General features: G+C 46.7%; 2 protein-coding genes across 13 annotated transcripts in view; one reads left to right on the top strand and one right to left on the bottom strand.

Moving 5' to 3' along the window:
• The window catches only part of LOC138837635 (mediator of RNA polymerase II transcription subunit 12-like protein), a 213,494-nt gene that overhangs the window by 71,805 nt on the left and 124,368 nt on the right, over window positions 1-17,321 (top strand). The window lies entirely within an intron of this gene.
• Window positions 2,456-16,805, bottom strand: LOC138837637 (P2Y purinoceptor 14-like). 6 transcript variants are annotated; one of them, XM_070036569.1, is made up of 3 exons: window positions 16,592-16,675; window positions 16,040-16,219; window positions 2,456-4,308 (listed from the first exon to the last, which is right to left on the bottom strand). In XM_070036569.1, the coding sequence occupies exons 2-3, from the start codon at window positions 16,117-16,119 to the stop codon at window positions 3,282-3,284; spliced, it is 1,107 nt and encodes a 368-aa protein (XP_069892670.1). In that variant the 5' UTR covers window positions 16,120-16,219; window positions 16,592-16,675; the 3' UTR covers window positions 2,456-3,281. The 6 variants fall into 6 exon arrangements, with proteins under 6 accessions (XP_069892670.1, XP_069892673.1, XP_069892672.1 ...); XM_070036572.1 differs by lacking the exon at window positions 16,040-16,219 and adding an exon at window positions 7,675-7,778 and having other exon boundaries at window positions 16,592-16,667; XM_070036571.1 differs by lacking the exon at window positions 16,592-16,675 and adding an exon at window positions 7,675-7,778 and having other exon boundaries at window positions 16,040-16,127.

The raw sequence follows: 17,321 nt of genomic DNA, 5'->3' as shown, positions 1-17,321 counted from the left end.
TTTCTAGGTTGTAAGACAGACCTGCAGAAAGTATTTCTCATTTGATTCAAACAGCTTAGGGAGTTAAAACAGGTATCTAGAAATTGATTTAGATCATACGCAGTGTGGATTTAAGTTGTGTGGTTGGGGTGAGTGTCTGGACGGAGCCTGTCTCAGCACCTGTCTGTGAAGGAGCTGCTGGGCCCTGTCACAGACTGTGTGAAGCCGGCGGTTAAGACTGCCTTATTTCTAGATAGGAAACGTTGATTTATCTGCAAGCTGGAAGCTGTTGCCTGGTTCTGGTTTCTTCTTCTGCTTCATGGTTTGAAAGGACACTGATTTCTTTTCTTTTTTTTTTTAACCTAATAATTTCTTGTTAGTTTTCCAGATGAGAAGAATAAAATCAGAAGAGACTTCGTTAGAACTCAGTAAGATTCCTTGTTATTATCTGTGTCTGTGTGTTGTATACCAGTACTGGGGCTTTAACTTAGGGCCTGGGTGCTGTCTCTCATCTCCCTTCCGTGCCCCCCTCTCCCTGAAGGCCGGTGCTCTACCACTTGAGCCACAGCTCCACTTCTGACGTTTTGGAGATAAGAATCTCATGAAATTTCCTGCCCATAGTTTCAAACTATGATTTTCATAACACAGCCTTCTCAGTAGCTAGAAGTACAGCTGTGAGCCATTGGTGCTGGCTGTTATTAGCTTTATAAAACCAAAAATCTTTCAACACAGTAGATGAAAATTGATTAGAAGGGATTTAGGGAGAGTTAAAAGGACATTTGAAAGGAATAAGGGTGTTGATGGTAGTGGTGATTTGTTTCAGATATCCTGGCATTTTTCTAAACTCATCAAGTGTTCGATATTGCCATTTTTTTTTAGTGTGTATTTATCTATAAAGTAGTGGGAAGCTGTTTTCTAAGCTTTGTATTTCATGTTTACTTTACCAGTGTTACTGTGAAGACAGGCATCTAAGGTTTATGTGCTTGTTGTGGACAGGACTCATTGAAGCACACATGGATGTTTAGAAAAGACACTTTAGGTCCGTGAGAAGTTAGGATCAGAGCCTCCGTTCCGGGGTGGGGGTGAGGGCGAGGCAGGGCCGGAGGCAGGGAAAGGCTGAGGGAGAGACTTACTAGGCAGAGGATTGATGAATGGTTTCAGTGAGATCGAAAGGAAAATTAGCATCATTTTTTTTGCCAAGTTTCTCTTTATTTTAGGTAGGCATGTTTATGTGTTTACATCATGGTTGTAGACAGAATTAACAAGTACAAGCACCGGTTCTTGAAGCTCTGCTAAGGCCACAGGTTATGTGTCTGGACTGCAGACGTGGGGTGCAGCGCCCCAGCTCTTGAGGTGCTTCCTGTCTCTTGGGATAAGGGAAGTGAATCTTTTCATAGGGATACTGAATCATTCTTCCTTTAGGGAGCGGGTGTAGGTAACCAGGCATGTCCCCCATATTGTCCCTACTAATTTTTTTTTTTAGCACGTTGTATTTTGTTTAACCAAGCCCTTTCTTAATTTCTCAATCCAGGAGACTTTGGGTTGTGTCCATAAGCTACTTTTAGCCACCTACTTGAGTTCTTTCCTCAGGTTGCAGAGCCCTGTTGTAATGTCACAGTCGGCAGAGGTATGCCTTCTTGTAAACTGTGGATGCAGTGTTTCAGAAAAGGCTTTATGACCCCAGGAAGCACTGATGAGGGCCAAGAGCCTGTGGGCCTCTCTTGAGGAGGCCCGAGCTGTCCGTTCACTGTTTTCCTACCACTGCAGGCATCTGAACTGCATTGAGCTGCACAACGGAGTTGAGCATGAACCTGTAGGCCAGCTGTAGTGGCGTCTGCCGGTGACTGGAGCAGCCCTTGCTGCCTGCCTGTGCTGTTACGGGTCCCCTGTAGACAGGGTTGGGTTAGCCTGTTATTCCTGGTATTTCCAAGGACCTTCAAGGACTAATATAGTTCATGTTACCCCACGCACATCACATGCCGTTTTCTGAAAGGTAGACTGCTTTACAGTGCTGGCACAGAGGCATTCGATGTCGGTCAAGGAAAGTGGATGTTCTCAAGGACACTTTGGCTTTAAAGCAGAGTTCCAGGAGACAGCCCAGACAGCCCAGGCACAGCCGGGGCTCCTCTGCTGCCTTCGCTTTCATTTCTGTCGGGGCACGGTGGGCATTTAACCCACTCTGTGGCAGTAGTGAAGGGTAAGCACAGGCAGGTTGTTCTTTTACAAGTGCATTTGATTAACAGGCATCACAAGGTTTGTTTGCCGAGGATGTCCGTCATGCCCTGGTTTTTGTTTTTTGTATACAGTTAAGTTAATAATATTCTAATACCGGAGTTTAAGTTTCCTTTAATAACTGTCTGTGAGATATATTTAACACATATTTAGTATCTTCCCAATGCTCTTAGAAAACAATCATGTGTTATTGCCAAGTATATTATTTATGTCTGCTTTTCTTTGAGATAAATCAGCAAAGAGTGTGGGTCTCATAAGTAATTTTTTTTTTTTTTGGTGGGTCGTGAGGCTTGAACTCTGGCTTGAGCGCTGTCCCTCAGCTCTTCAGCTCAAGGCCAGTGCTCTACTGCTTGAGCCACAGCACCACTTCCGGTTTTCTAATGGTTTATTGGAGATAAGAAGGTCATGGACTTTCCTTGCCTGGGCTGGCTTTGAACCGTGATCCTCAGATCTCAGCTCCTTGAGCAGCTAGGATTACAGGTGTGAGCCACTGGTGCCCAGTAATAAGTAATAAGTAATTTTATTGGTACCTTCTTACCTTGTTTCCAGTCAGGGAAACTGTGACTTTTTCAATACAGACAACCCTTATCAGAGTCTGCCTACTTGTAAATTAGTCTTTAAGGACCTATTTAAAAGGATCATATATCTTACTAGCTATCTGTCTTCAGAGAAAGAAGGCGCCTACATCAGTAGTCTTTGATTTCTTCTTGTCTTTATTATTTACTGTTTTGTTTTACTTTAACTAAACAGACTAGTTGTCATAAATTTAAATTTATTTTCATGGAATAGAATTGAATAATTGGATATATTTTTTACTAGTAAGAAAAATAAAGATCAGTGTTAGAAAAATCTGCTGGTGGTTTTTTTGATGGGATGTTACAAAAAGTCTGAGCACTTAAATTTGCACCTTGCAGTACTTAAATATATTACAGTACTAAATATATTTGATACTGAAAATTAATATTGGATAATATCAGACATGTTAATTATCACAGGCATATTTATGTCTTAACTCCATTACTGTGCAGTCAACACACACATTGACTGTATATGGAAGAGTGTAGGGGAATTCACAGAGTATCTGTACTTTCAAGAGTTGTAGTTCCTCTTTTGGTTTTGGAAGTGTCTTGGTCATTGTGGGTTTTTAGTGAGATGCGCAGCTTTTTATGTAAGATCTCTCTGAATGGCTGGCATAAGAAGAAGTAAATAATGGGGTCCAGACATATATTTGCAGCAGAGAGTAGCAGAGTGAACTCTTTCACGTACAGCAAGATCTCTTTTGACTGGCAGCTGTAATGAGCTTCTGTCTGGCTCTGTGTGTAGGGGATTCTGGCAATGTGGTAAGGTACAAAGCAGACAAAAAATACAAACACGATGCTGAATATGTTGCGGCTAGATTTCCTTTTGACTGAAGTAGAGTTTTTTCTGGACTTAAGATGAGACTTAAAGATTTTCCTTGTGATAGCAGCGTAGAAAATGACAAGCAGGAGAAACACAGCCCAGAAGATGCCCACGAAGATGTAGTTTGAGGCTTTGTGCCACTTTTGTCCTAGTTCATTTTTGAGCTGCATGCAGCGTATTTTTGTGCTATTGCTCACACTCTGGTTGGTCAGAATGATGTTGGGAACAGCGAGGAGGAGCATGAGCATCCACACCACCACCGACAGCAGTTTGCTGGAGTTCACTGATTGGATGGAAGAGGTCCAGAGGGGCTTCATAATTTTGTAATACCTGTCAAAGCTGATGAGCCCAAAGAACACGATGCTGACATACATGTTGACATAGAAAAGCACCGCGGAGACTCGACACACAAACACATTTAGCTGCCGGGGGCCAAGGCCTGAGTCTCCCAGGATCTTGAAAGGGAAAGTCAGGCCCATCAGAAAGTCGGCAACAAGAATGTTCTTGAGATAGACGATGAAACTCTTGGAGCTGGGCACATAGAAGAACAGCCACCCTGACCCTCCATTGAGGATGGTCCCCACCACAAAGACCACGAAGTACAGCACAGGGATGATCTGCTGGGTGATGAGGGTATTCCTGGGGCAGGGCTCCTCCGGAGGCCCGGTGGTGGTGGAGTTGGTCATCTTGTAAGGCCTGGAAAGAGAGGCGTGCCTGTTAGTGACCAGGAGGACACTTCCCAGGCCAGGGCCCTGTCCTGGTGTCACACCATTTTCTAATAAAAGGTAGGGCAGTAAATACAACCAAATCCAACAAGTTATGCCCTCCTCCCTTCTTCAAGCCTTCTTTCCTCCTCTCTTTTCTACCTCCTCTGCTTTCTTTCCTCACTTTCGCTCCCTCCGCTGTCTTGTATTCCTTCGTTTTCCACTTGGGATGAAAAGGGAAGAACAGAGTAGACATAGGACAGTAAGGAAACATTAGAGGAATACAGGGCAGTGTGAGAATGTTTAAGAGATTAGTATTTCCCTAAAATGATATAGTTTTCCTCTAAATGCCATAGTTGCAGGAAGTAGTAATTTGAATAAATTGGTAATTGTAAAACATTAATCTATTTCATTCAGAAATTCTTTAATGTATTAGTTTTTTTTATCAAATTTTATATGTATTCATAAGATGGATCTGAATAGTACCTACTTTTTAAGAGCTGTTGAGCTAGGCCTACTCTGCATATATTTTATACATAGACAGTATCTTACAGGCACGTGTATCCGCATGCTAACTAACTGCTGTTTTTATTAAGAGATTATGGGGACTTTTTGGAAAATCTGATTGCATTATTTTTATGACTAGAAAACAAAGACAAATGATTAATCATGTGAAAATGCTGAGAAATGCTTTCCACAAGAATGTTCTAAAACTTCACACTGTCCCCTATGATGGCTCTTTCTCTGTGCGACTCTGGAGCATTTCAAGTATCGGTAGTGCAGACTGAGATTTGCTAAAAATATTAGAAGATAAAGTTGATCTTGATTGCTTAGTATAAAAAAAAAGAATGTAATATTGATTACATGCTGAAATGACAAGTTTTTTGTTTTTTTTTTTAAGATATTTCATTGAGGCCAGACATGGTGATATACACCTGTAATCCTACCTGTTTTGGGAGGCAGAGATAGAAGGATCCTAAAGTAAGAGGGCTTAGCTGAACAACACACCGAACAAACAAACAATAAAACTATAAGAGAGCTAGCTGGGCGCTGGTGGCTCACGCCTGTAATCCTAGCTACTCAGGAGGCTGAGATCTGAGGATCGCGGTTCAAAGCCAGCCCGGGCAGGAGAGACCGTGAGACTCCTATCTCCAATAAACCACCAGAAAACTGGAAGTGGCGCTGTAGCTCAAGTGGTAGAGCGCTAGCCTTGAGCTGAAGAGCTGAGGGACAGCCCCCAGGCCCAGAGTTCAAGCCCCACGACCGACAAAAAAAAAAAAAAAAACTATAAGAGAGCTAAAGGCTTGTGGGCTGACTCCAGTAGTACAGCACTTACTAGGCCCCGACGAGAACCGCCAAGGAAAGGGCAGGAAGAGAACAGTTTATTAACAAAACATACAGTGTTAATTTCAGTAGATTTTACTTCTGAGAATCTGGGTTGTAGAAAGTTCAGAATCACATTTTGGGCAGCTCTTCAGTCTGAGTTGTCAGGACAGCCTTTACAGGCTTCGTGACTGTCAGAAGTACCAGTCCAGGGCAGAGAGAGCCTGCAGCTGCCTGCTTCTCCCATCCAGTGCCTGTGCTCAGCCCAGGGCGCGCCCTGACCGCCTGGAGCAGGGCCCCCTCCGCCTCCCGTCTGGAGCCCTCCTGTCAGTACCCCTTCCTTTGGAGGCCTCCCCTCCAGACTGTGGTTTGTTAGCATGATGGTCCTAGAATGACATTGAGGACGCTAACTAGTTAAATATTTGTGAGATAAAGACGGTGCTCTCTGGAAACACCAGCCTTGAATTCCCGCGCTTGGCCCGGACTCCTGGGAAGGGGCTGGTGGAGGTAGGGGACGCTCCCCTTGTCGGCTCTCTGCATTTCTCGGAGTTAGCTTCCCCGAGCTTCCCCGCGAGAATGCCTGCCTTCAGCGTGGCCGGAGGCCTTCCTCCCCCAAACTTGCATCAGCCCCTCTCCCCAGTCCCACCATGCTGGCTCCCCACACGGTCAATTCGCTTCTCTCTCAGTCTCGAATGGCCTTCGATCTTGCTCTAGATTGAATTTTCTAATTCTCTTTTTATTTCTGACACCATAACAAAACGCCAGTGACACTCATCCTACAAAGAGAAAAAGATGGTTTTGGCTTCGTTTGGGGGATTCCAGGCCATGATCGTTGGGCCTGAGGTAAGGTCAGCACTCAGAGCAGCAAGGTGATAGGACAGAACTGCTCACATCCAGGCCACAGGTGGGAGGGGGGTGCGGGGGCCTGCAGTGTCCCGGGGAGGGCTTGCCCCAGTGACCTCCGACCTCCTGAGGCTGCCCCTCCCCGGAGTGCGGGGGGGGGGGGAGGGGGGGCAACCGTCAGCGTGTGGACTTGGCGCTCAGGCTGCCGGAACGTTTTTACTGTTCTCTGTGATGGAGAGTGAGTGGCTCCCTTCTAGTGGGGTCCGAACCCCAGTCTCAGAGGTTGAGCAGAGGTGAACTGTGTACTTTCGGTCTCACTCGGGTCCTGGGCCGGGCACCGCCTCCTCCTTTGTGGCAATTCACCGAGCAGGGAGGCTGACTTGCATTTAAGTTACAAAATCAAACCCAGATAAACAACGTAGTACACTGAGAAATAATGAATTCCCTAGAAATGATTCAGTGAGAGCCAGTTCCCTTTCTTTTAGAAATAATTATTTCTATATTTAGAAATAGTGTCGTGAGACAGACAGCTCCTTTGCTTGTGAAATAGCAGTACCGTCAGTGTCTTGGGACTTAAACACGCTGAGCTGTGGTGTGCTTGCTCCCGTGTGAGGCCCCTGCGCACCCCTAAGGGTGTGGACCACGCCTCTGGGCCGCACCCCAGGCATTAGCTTCTCCGTCCTCCTGCTGGGTTTGATAGGAGGGGGTTTCTTGACCCAGTTCAGCTTGTAGAGGGTGGGTGGTGTGTGGGCAGTGCAGTGGTTTGCTTGGGTCTTTCCCTCTGCTGTTTGGCAGAGTTGAGGTCACTCTGGTGAGTGTGTCTGTGTCAGGGACAGAATGGTTTGAGAACCTGCTGATGGGGAAGGCTGTCTTTTCTTCCTGGTGCTGGCTGCTTTGTAAACCAAGGCAGGGAAAACTGCAAACTGCAAACTCAATATTAACTTCAGGGTGCTCTGTGTGCACAGAACTTGGTCAATTCAGGCCCTTTCCAAAGCACTGCTCACCTCAGCAATACACTCATCTCAAGAAAAGTATGCTTAGGTCTGAGTTTATCTCCCATTTTCTGTGTATCTATGCAGAGTGACCTCTTTTATGTAGATCCTAACTGTATGCATAATTCTTCTTTCTCTGAAGAAGAGATTATTTCTTTAGGGTATTTTGGTTAAAGCTCCTGATAAAATACTCTAATTACCTTTAAGTTGTTGTTGCGTACATTAGATCTCCTTTCAGTGAAGCAGTTGCATCTAGTGAGTGTTTCTCAACTTAAAGTGTCTGAGGTTGTCCTCATTAAGTGTTCTGTTTTACAGAAGAAAAATGAAGTTAGTTACGTGAGTACTGGACTATTTTTGTTGGGGAATACATATCCCCCTATTCCCGAGAGAACACAGGGTAGCATGTCTTCTGTGCCAGAGCCTGGACATGCACCGCTCCGCAGCGTTTTTCTGAGTCTTGTCTTTGGAAGTCAGTCAGCTGTTATTCTTCCTGTATGCACAGCTCTCTCTCTCTTTCTCTCTCTCTCTCTCTCTCTCTCTCTCTCTCTCTCTCTCTCTCTCTCTCTCCTTTTGGATTTGGGTCTTAAAGTTCAGTGAGGTATTGGATAGACACTTTTAATTTCTCCAGTTTTCACCCAGGACCCCCTGTTTAAGAGATATTTCCTTTTCTAGTATCTAAAAGGATTTTAAGAGGATGCATTTTTGGCTTAAAAATTATTTTCGTTACATAATTGTGCAAAGAGGTTTCAGTTCTACTGGTCAGGTTGTGCCTACAGCACCTAAGTGTCCCCTCCCATCATTCTCCCCATTCTTTCCCAGTCCTGTGCCGTCTCTGTGGCTTTGATTTGATTCACTTTCCTGTCCTCTGTCTGGTGGGTGTCCAAGGAAAAACATGGAACAGATCCACTGGTGATAGCAATGAAACTGAACAACAGTAAGCGTTAAGTGGCGAGGCTGTAGCTGCAGGAGGAATGAGGTGTGAGGCCACTGGTGTGAAGCCACTGGTGTGAGGACAGCCGGCAAGAGCCTGTGGTTCCTCACCTTTGGCTGGTGTTCTCTGGCTGCAGGTGTGAACTCACAATCAGCCTACCTTGACCCCTAACTGCCATCCATCCATCTCTCTACCTACACACACATATACATATATATACACTATATATATACACACACACATATATATACATACAGTAGCATAACTTACCGTGGGATGAATGTCGAATATCAGTCACACACCTGGAGCTGTGCTAATTAGTTCTCATTTGGAAGTATTTGCATGCTTTTCTACACTAAGTTGTAGACCATTAAGAAGGATTTGCATGTTTTTCTAGACTAAGTTGTAGACCATTAAGAACTTCTTCCACTGAAGTGTAAACTCCACCTTTCTTGACTGCATTCTGTCCAAGACTTGAGATTGAGTGTACCTGTGATGACCTCTCACCTGTTTCTGGTTCTACTTCCTTGTGGGTGGTGTTTAGGAGCTGTCTGGCCTCTGTCCACTAGGTGTCAGTATTACTTCATCTCGCTGTCTCTGGACCAAATTGATAACCATGGGAACTGCTCCTTAACTGTGGGTGTGCTTCCTATTGATCTGATTCAAGAACAGAATTTGGTGCCAGGCTGTAAGTGAAGTGTACTTCATCATCATTAAAAACCTGTGTGCTGGAGTTCGGGGATACAAAGGGCTCTGTGTACTACTTTGTTGGAACAGGTGTTCAGGCAGTGAATGCAGTGACTTGAAGCAGGCATGTGGAAGTGAGTGGCTCACTTTCATAATGGGTTTGATATTGTGATCAGTGCCAGATGCTCCTATGTATCATTTTTTACCTGTGTAAATTAAGAAGGGTTGTTCCACTTCTGGAAGCGTCAAGTGCTTGGTGCCTGGCAGTGTGTCACTCAGTGGCAATACCGGGTTTGGAGTGACTGGGCTGCTGCCTCCGGAATGCTGTCTCGCAGGCCTTCTCCTGGGTAGGCTTACTTACCCTGAAAGTCTGCACCCAGGGTGTCGGAGACCCTTGCACAGAGCTCTCAGTAAACCCCTGCCTTCAGGGTTTGGGGGACGGATGCCTTTCTCTTTCTGGAACCAGGGTAACAAGGCTGCTCTGAATCCCTGAATCTCTCCCAGCCTGTACTTCTGCAGCAGTGCTTTGGAATACCGGGCTGTGCAGGGACACGGGTCCTGAACCTCTTCTGCCCTCGCTGAGCTGCTGTTCATACCTCTCAGTCAGGCAGGAAGCCCTGGGATCTCCCTGGTGTGGCGCCTGGGCCATGAGTGGGTACTACTGCTTGGCTGTACAGATGGGGTATTTCCATTTATGAAAACACGACAGCTCAGCCGCCGCCGTCTGCCTGTTTGTCTAAGATTCAGGCTGTAAAGCTGAGGGAGAAGAATATAAATATCTAGAACTTTCAGTGAAAGTGGAAATAATGCACAAAAGTGATTCCCAAATACTTTCTCAACCAGCTTTTGTATGTTGTTACCCAGTTGCCTTCTCATACTGGCCAGGACCAGTATCTTGTGTGTGTGTGTGTGTGTGTGTGTGTGTGTGTGTGTGTGTGTGTGTGTGTGTGTGCGTGTGTGTGTGTGTGCATGTGTGTGTGCGAGTGCATGTGTGTGTGCACCCGCATGTGCAGCAGAGTTGAGAGTGTGGGGGTGCAGCTGCACCTGCTTCCTCCTTATTGTGTTCCTTAAATTATGTTGCTTTTCGTGTGTATTTTTAGTACCTCTATCTAGAGGCAACTTCAAGATACAAACCTGTTCTAAGTCCATAATCTTACCCAAAACATGGTAAAAAATAAAAACCTATAAATTAGAAGTAGCAGCACCTCCACAGCTGCGACCCGACCCCCACGCACATAGCCAGGCACACACAGGAGGAGCAGGGAGCCTCTGTGCACACACATAGCCAGGCACACACAGGAGGAGCAGGGAGCCTCTGTACACACACATAGCCAGGCACACACAGGAGGAGCAGGGAGCCTCTGTACACACATAGCCAGGCACACACAGGAGGAGCAGGGAGCCTCTGTACACACATAGCCAGGCACACACAGGAGGAGCAGGGAGCCTCTGTGCACACACATAGCCAGGCACACACAGGAGGAGCAGGGAGCCTCTGTACACACATAGCCAGGCACACACAGGAGGAGCAGGGAGCCTCTGTACACACACATAGCCAGGCACACACAGGAGGAGCAGGGAGCCTCTGTGCACACACATAGCCAGGCACACACAGGAGGAGCAGGGAGCCTCTGTGCACACATAGCCAGGCACACACAGGAGGAGCAGGGAGCCTCTGTACACACATAGCCAGGCACACACAGGAGGAGCAGGGAGCCTCTGTACACACACATAGCCAGGCACACACAGGAGGAGCAGGGAGCCTCTGTGCACACACATAGCCAGGCACACACAGGAGGAGCAGGGAGCCTCTGTGCACACACATAGCCAGGCACACACAGGAGGAGCAGGGAGCCTCTGTGCACACACATAGCCAGGCACACACAGGAGGAGCAGGGAGCCTCTGTGCACACACATAGCCAGGCACACACAGGAGGAGCAGGGAGCCTCTGTGCACACATAGCCAGGCACACACAGGAGGAGCAGGGAGCCTCTGTACACACATAGCCAGGCACACACAGGAGGAGCAGGGAGCCTCTGTACACACATAGCCAGGCACACACAGGAGGAGCAGGGAGCCTCTGTACACACATAGCCAGGCACACACAGGAGGAGCAGGGAGCCTCTGTGCACACACATAGCCAGGCACACACAGGAGGAGCAGGGAGCCTCTGTACACACATAGCCAGGCACACACAGGAGGAGCAGGGAGCCTCTGTACACACATAGCCAGGCACACACAGGAGGAGCAGGGAGCCTCTGTGCACACACATAGCCAGGCACACACAGGAGGAGCAGGGAGCCTCTGTGCACACACATAGCCAGGCACACACAGGAGGAGCAGGGAGCCTCTGTACACACACATAGCCAGGCACACACAGGAGGAGCAGGGAGCCTCTGTGCACACACATAGCCAGGCACACACAGGAGGAGCAGGGAGCCTCTGTGCACACATAGCCAGGCACACACAGGAGGAGCAGGGAGCCTCTGTACACACATAGCCAGGCACACACAGGAGGAGCAGGGAGCCTCTGTGCACACACATAGCCAGGCACACACAGGAGGAGCAGGGAGCCTCTGTACACACACATAGCCAGGCACACACAGGAGGAGCAGGGAGCCTCTGTACACACATAGCCAGGCACACACAGGAGGAGCAGGGAGCCTCTGTGCACACATAGCCAGGCACACACAGGAGGAGCAGGGAGCCTCTGTGCACACACATAGCCAGGCACACACAGGAGGAGCAGGGAGCCTCTATACACACACATAGCCAGGCACACACAGGAGGAGCAGGGAGCCTCCCAGGACCATGGGACTCTTTTTGTTCCTACACAACCCTTCCTACTAAAAGAAACTAGGTCTTCTTGGAGAAATGACTGATTTCAAATCAGGCGTGAATAAAGGTGATGTCTTGTGGTCAGATCAGTGGGGAAGTTACAGAACGCAACATAGAAGCTGACTCTGGCTCTTTAACATGGGGGTAGTTTGGGCATCAACAAGAATGCCTAATTGATGAACATAACTGGAAAAATACAAGTCCAGAGCCAAGGCATAGTATTACTGTGCCTACAGATCAAAAGGAGGCTGAAAATGGGAAAGCTGGGTTTTTTTGTTTGCTTTTGTGTTTTGATGGAATACCAGCTAGTAAAGACAGAAGGAGCAGTAGAATTAGGAAGTCCTCATTGTGCAATGTCAGTGTAATAACTTACATAGGCAGCGATAATTGTGTGCTTGTCCAAACCCTCAGATGAACAGTTGCAGTCTGAAAGCAGACCCTCCTCTCCTTTAGAGCCTTTTCAGAGGGGTCTCTGGTGGCCACTGAGTGACCACACCTGTCAATAATGGGATAACCTGGCACTGGGTGGCCCCTGCCAGGATGCAGACACACACAGCCACCTATGCAAGATGCAGACAAATTCAGCATGAGGAGTAGCCCGCAAAACCGCCAGGCTGGTTTTTTTTCAATATCTAGACTCTTGAAAAAAATGGTGTGCCATGAAAAACCACACATGGTGAATAGGAAGGTAAAGTCCTTTATCAAAAGAGGCAGATTAACTGTGACTGAATTAACAGGAACCTCCCTAGGAGTAGTAATAGTATGGTCAGGGAAGAGTTTGAATTACCTGCATCATAGTCCAAAATGATTCAATGAAAGGAGTACAGTGTATGTGTGTGTACATGCATGTGTGTGTGCATGCACACATGTACTCATGGGCTACTGTAGATGGTGCTTATGCATCCATATTTGAGCATGTAAGTGTACGGTATTATTGGTGTCCATGTATGCACATGTACATGTTTGGCACCGTAAGTGTGTCAGGAAGATTTCTGAATTCATTGTCTGACACATCACATTAGTTTGCCCTGAATGTGGCGCTTCCAGGCCCCAGCAGCCATAGAGGTGAAGGAGCTGGTTGTACTGTTTTACAAGAAAGTGTTTGCACACCCCAGCTGAGCTAGACTACTGCCCCACCCCCGCCACCTGAAAGCTGTCCCAAGTCTTGTCTTCCCTTTCATAGCCCTCACATTCCACAGAAACAGCCACCAGTCGCCGGAAACTCCTGTGGCAGACACGGACAGTGCTGATTGTTTTGGAATCATTTTTCTTCTTAATGAACCATATGACACTTGCAGGCCTGACTCAGAGTGAGACCCTCCCACCCCCCCACTTCTGCTCCCCCCCCCCCGCCCCTCTGCTTTTCCCCCCTTCTGCTTTCCACCCCTCTTCTTCTGCTCCCCCCCCGCCCCTCTGCTTTCCACCCCTGTTCTTCTGCTCCCCCCCCGCCCCTCTGCTTTCCACCCCTGTTCTTCTGCTCCCCCCCCCTCTGCTTTTCCCCCCTTCTGCTTTCCACCCCTCTTCTTCTGCTCCCCCCCCCGCCCCTCTGCTTCCCCCCCCCCCCGCTTTTCCCCCCTTCTGCTTTCCACCCCTCTTCTTCTGCTCCCCCCCCGCCCCTCTGCTTTTCCCCCCTTTCTGCTTTCCACCCCTGTTCTTCTGCTCCCCCCCGCCCCTCTGCTTTTCCCCCCTTCTGCTTTCCACCCCTGTTCTTCTGCTCCCCCCCGCCCCTCTGCTTTTCCCCCCTTCTGCTTTCCACCCCTGTTCTTCTGCTCCCCCCCGCCCCTCTGCTTTTCCCCCCTTCTGCTTTCCACCCCTGTTCTTCTGCTCCCCCCCGCCCCTCTGCTTTTCCCCCCTTCTGCTTTCCACCCCTCTTCTTCTGGCCCCTGACACACTCCTATAGCTACTCCTGCCTTCTCCTGTTTCGTTATTTTTTTCCTCCCTTTTACAACAAATGTTATCAATCCATATGCGTTTGTATTCCTTTATAAAAAGTGCCTTGCCATATGAAATCTTTTTTGGCAGTACTAATTTTTGAACTTGGGACCTTGCACTCTGCAAAGCAGGTATTCTATTTCTCAGCCAAACCTCCAGTCCATCTATGGACCACAACTCGTCGTTGTTTCTAGAGCGTATCACACTAGAAGACAAATTGGAAATGCTTGGTAACAATTCACCCTATAGCTGAGCATTCTAACTTTTAGGTATATGACTTGGAAAATTCTTGCTGTGAATACCAGGAGGTCCACAGAGGTGCGGGACTATTAGCCCTTGGCTGGTTGTTTACATAATTATGGCAATAATAAGAAATACACCATAAGTAAAGGGAACTAAGTATTCCAGTTTGCTTTGCTGTGACTTTTGTTACATATTTGTGTTGGATTACAGTTCAAGCAGTTCCCTGTGGGTTTTGTTCTGATTTGTAAGTTTAGCCGCGGTGGGAGGGAATTCAGCTTTCCATATAGCTGCTGTGTGCCAGGCACTGTTGTGTCTCTCTTTTTTAACATGAGGGATAGGACCAGATGAGGGTGAAAGAGGTAAAAGTTCAAGAAAAAAAAATCATAGCTCAAGGTTACAACAAATGCTCTTTTAGCTGTTTATCTTCAAAACAAGCCTCCTTTCCCCATAATGCTGGATTGCCTCTGTAAACATCTGTGTCCCAATAAGACTGCTCTTGCCATTGTTGTGTAAACATGCAGCCAAGGGCTACCGGTCCGGTGCAGTCGCGGAGCTCTGTGTGTGTGTGTCTGTGTAAATGTTTTATTGGACACAGTCATCCTAAGTCAGAAGTGAGGTTGGAAAGGTGGAAGGACTGGACTTGAAGTCTGAGAAGCGTCCTGTGAAGTGAAATGCCTGTGCCAGGACTTCAGAAATGGAGGCTGAACCCAGGATTGTTCATTAAAACGACCTCAGAAAGATTACACAAAACAGCATCAGTGGCTTTTTCCACATCCCCTAGCTTCTGGGTTTACCTTTGAGATTGTATCTTTGAACTTTTCTGCCCATGGTGTTAGCCAAAAGGCAAATAGAGCTTGGCCATCTATTTTCTTAGATCAGGTGATAAAATTGCTGAGAATATCAGTGCTCCCAAATGTCTGTTTCATTTTTTTCCTTCCTTCTTTTTTTTGCCAGCTACTTGGGCTTGAGCCTAGGCCTTGTGCTCCTGCTTCTTGCTCCACCACTGGAGCCATGCTTTCCAGTCCTGGAGAGTTTTCTGCCTGGGCTGGTTTCACACTGTGGTCCTCCAGATATGAGCTTCCAGTGAGCCACCGGTGCCCAGCCTCCAAGTGGCAATTTCTATGATATGTTATTGAGTAAAATCACACATAAATACAAAAAAAAATCTTGACTGCATCGGTATCAGAGGGAACACACAACAACAACAACCCTGGTAAATCTAGGTCCTTTTTTGTTTATTTCCAGACCATAATTTTCCTCTTGAGTTTTCTTTCCCAGGCAACCTTGAGAGCATGTGCTGAGTCTTAGCAGCCCATGGAACGCACCAGCGGCCCTGAAGGGCAGGGTGGTGTGTGGACTGAGCCAGGACAGACCGAGAGAGAGGAGCCACTAGTGTAGTCTCTCTGGTTACACATGGTAAAGATCCACAGCACACGTCTGTGAGGAGGTTGCAGTTTCTCCATTTAGAGTCACGTTTTGAGAAGCTTCTCAGTTATATTCTAACAAAATACTACATGGTGGTTTAAAGTTCTTCCCATGCCCGGTGGCTGCCGTTGGCACACTGTTTTCTGTATGTGCTACAACTTTTCAGAAAATAGTACTGTTTTATAAATAGTCATTTTTTTAAGGAGTGAAGGTTATGAAATAGATTCGAAGCAGGGTTAACATTTTCAAATTACTAGTCAAGATTTTATGGAATTTAATGTGCAGTTTATAGAAAAGTGAGCAGTAGAATGAAATTTGTTATTTCTCCTTAAAATATCTACAAATTAAAACAAAAACAAAAAACACTTGGTATTTGCCAAATCTAAAGGGAAGAAATCACCAGTTAAGAATCAAGGAGACAAAAACTGAAACCTCTCAGTGAATACAGAGCAGCTACCAGACCTATTTGATCCCTGTTTCTTTCCTTTGAAGATAAATGGTGACTTACCGTTCAGTCCGCACCGTAGCCTGGGCAGTCAGTGTTTCAGAGAAGATGTCAGGCACTTCTTTGCGTGGACTGTTTTGCATTTGGTTTCAGTTTTTGTGGGGTGGTTCTCTGTTTGCTCCTAAAACTTCTCTGCTTTTTGTTTTCTTCCTGCAGCATTTTAGCGATTTGTCCGCCTATGCGCTGGGGATGACGTCATAACTCAGTTGTGACTGTGCACTTCACTATTTCTCATAGCTCACGTTAACTTTCTATCTACATACAAGTAACGCTGTCCTTTAGTAGGGTTATATATTTCGTAAAAAAAGGGCAATCTCCTAATTTTAATGTGTAAGCCAGCCCCACAGAAAAAAACCATGCTTCATTAAACTAAAAATATTTATAGAGAAAACTAGCTTATTCTTTGAACTTGGAAAAGTTCAGTCTCACATGTAAATCTGTCATTCCATCTGACAAAAAGAATTTAGAAGGATGAATACACAAAAGCCATTTTACATGGGAATCACAAATATTCTTTTTAATGTACTGGGCGTTGGATGGAATTTTCCTACTCACCAGTTTTTCCAGTCTCTTACAGTCGCTATAGGTAAGATGGGTTCTGCAAGTGAGTGTAGCTTCTGGCTGATACGGAGGTAGATGGAGTTCGTTTTCTCTCTGGACTGCTTATGTTGACCAGAGGGAAATGCTGCATTAGTTCTCAGATCCAAACATTGGAAGTGCTGTCTGAAAGGTTGATTTCTTGCCAAATGAGTGAGCATCAAGTACTGCAGATGTCCAGGACTCTGGAGACAAGCTCCAATAAGTGTTTGTATAAGTTGGATATGATTTGTATTTGCTTAGGATCACAAATGTTCCAGACTTGACCGCCAGTCAGTAAATAGTGTGAAGCTGGGTGTGCTGGGGGAGGGAGCCCAGCCCAGCCAGAGGGACGGTCGGTTTTCCCATGCCTGGCTGTGACCTTTCCCTGTGAAGCTGTAGTAATAATAGCTTCTGTTTTCTATTTGAGAGAATGATCAAGTAGCAATTCACATGGCTTCTACTGACTTCTCGTAACGTGCTGGAAAATTGAAAACTATTTGGGAGTACAACAAACAGACCTGTATTTTTCCACCTTGAGCATGAGGGGTGGGAGTGGGAAGGCCGTGTACCCAGCATATCCCTGAAAGTTGATTCCTGTAGACAAATGACTACAACTAGAGCTGGAGCCAGAGGTCCAGAGGACCCAGCCCTTCTCTGGGCTGCGCTGCTTGCAGCTACTTTGTGGGGTGTGTGACGTAATCTCAGC

This window comes from Dipodomys merriami, unplaced genomic scaffold, assembly GCF_024711535.1.
Source record: "Dipodomys merriami isolate MVZ:Mamm:240054 unplaced genomic scaffold, mDipMer1.0.p SCAF_273, whole genome shotgun sequence".
In the NCBI taxonomy this organism is placed as follows: Eukaryota; Metazoa; Chordata; class Mammalia; order Rodentia; family Heteromyidae; genus Dipodomys; species Dipodomys merriami.
The sequence above is the reverse complement of the archived record's forward strand: the minus strand, read 5'-3'. Positions and strand labels throughout refer to the sequence as shown.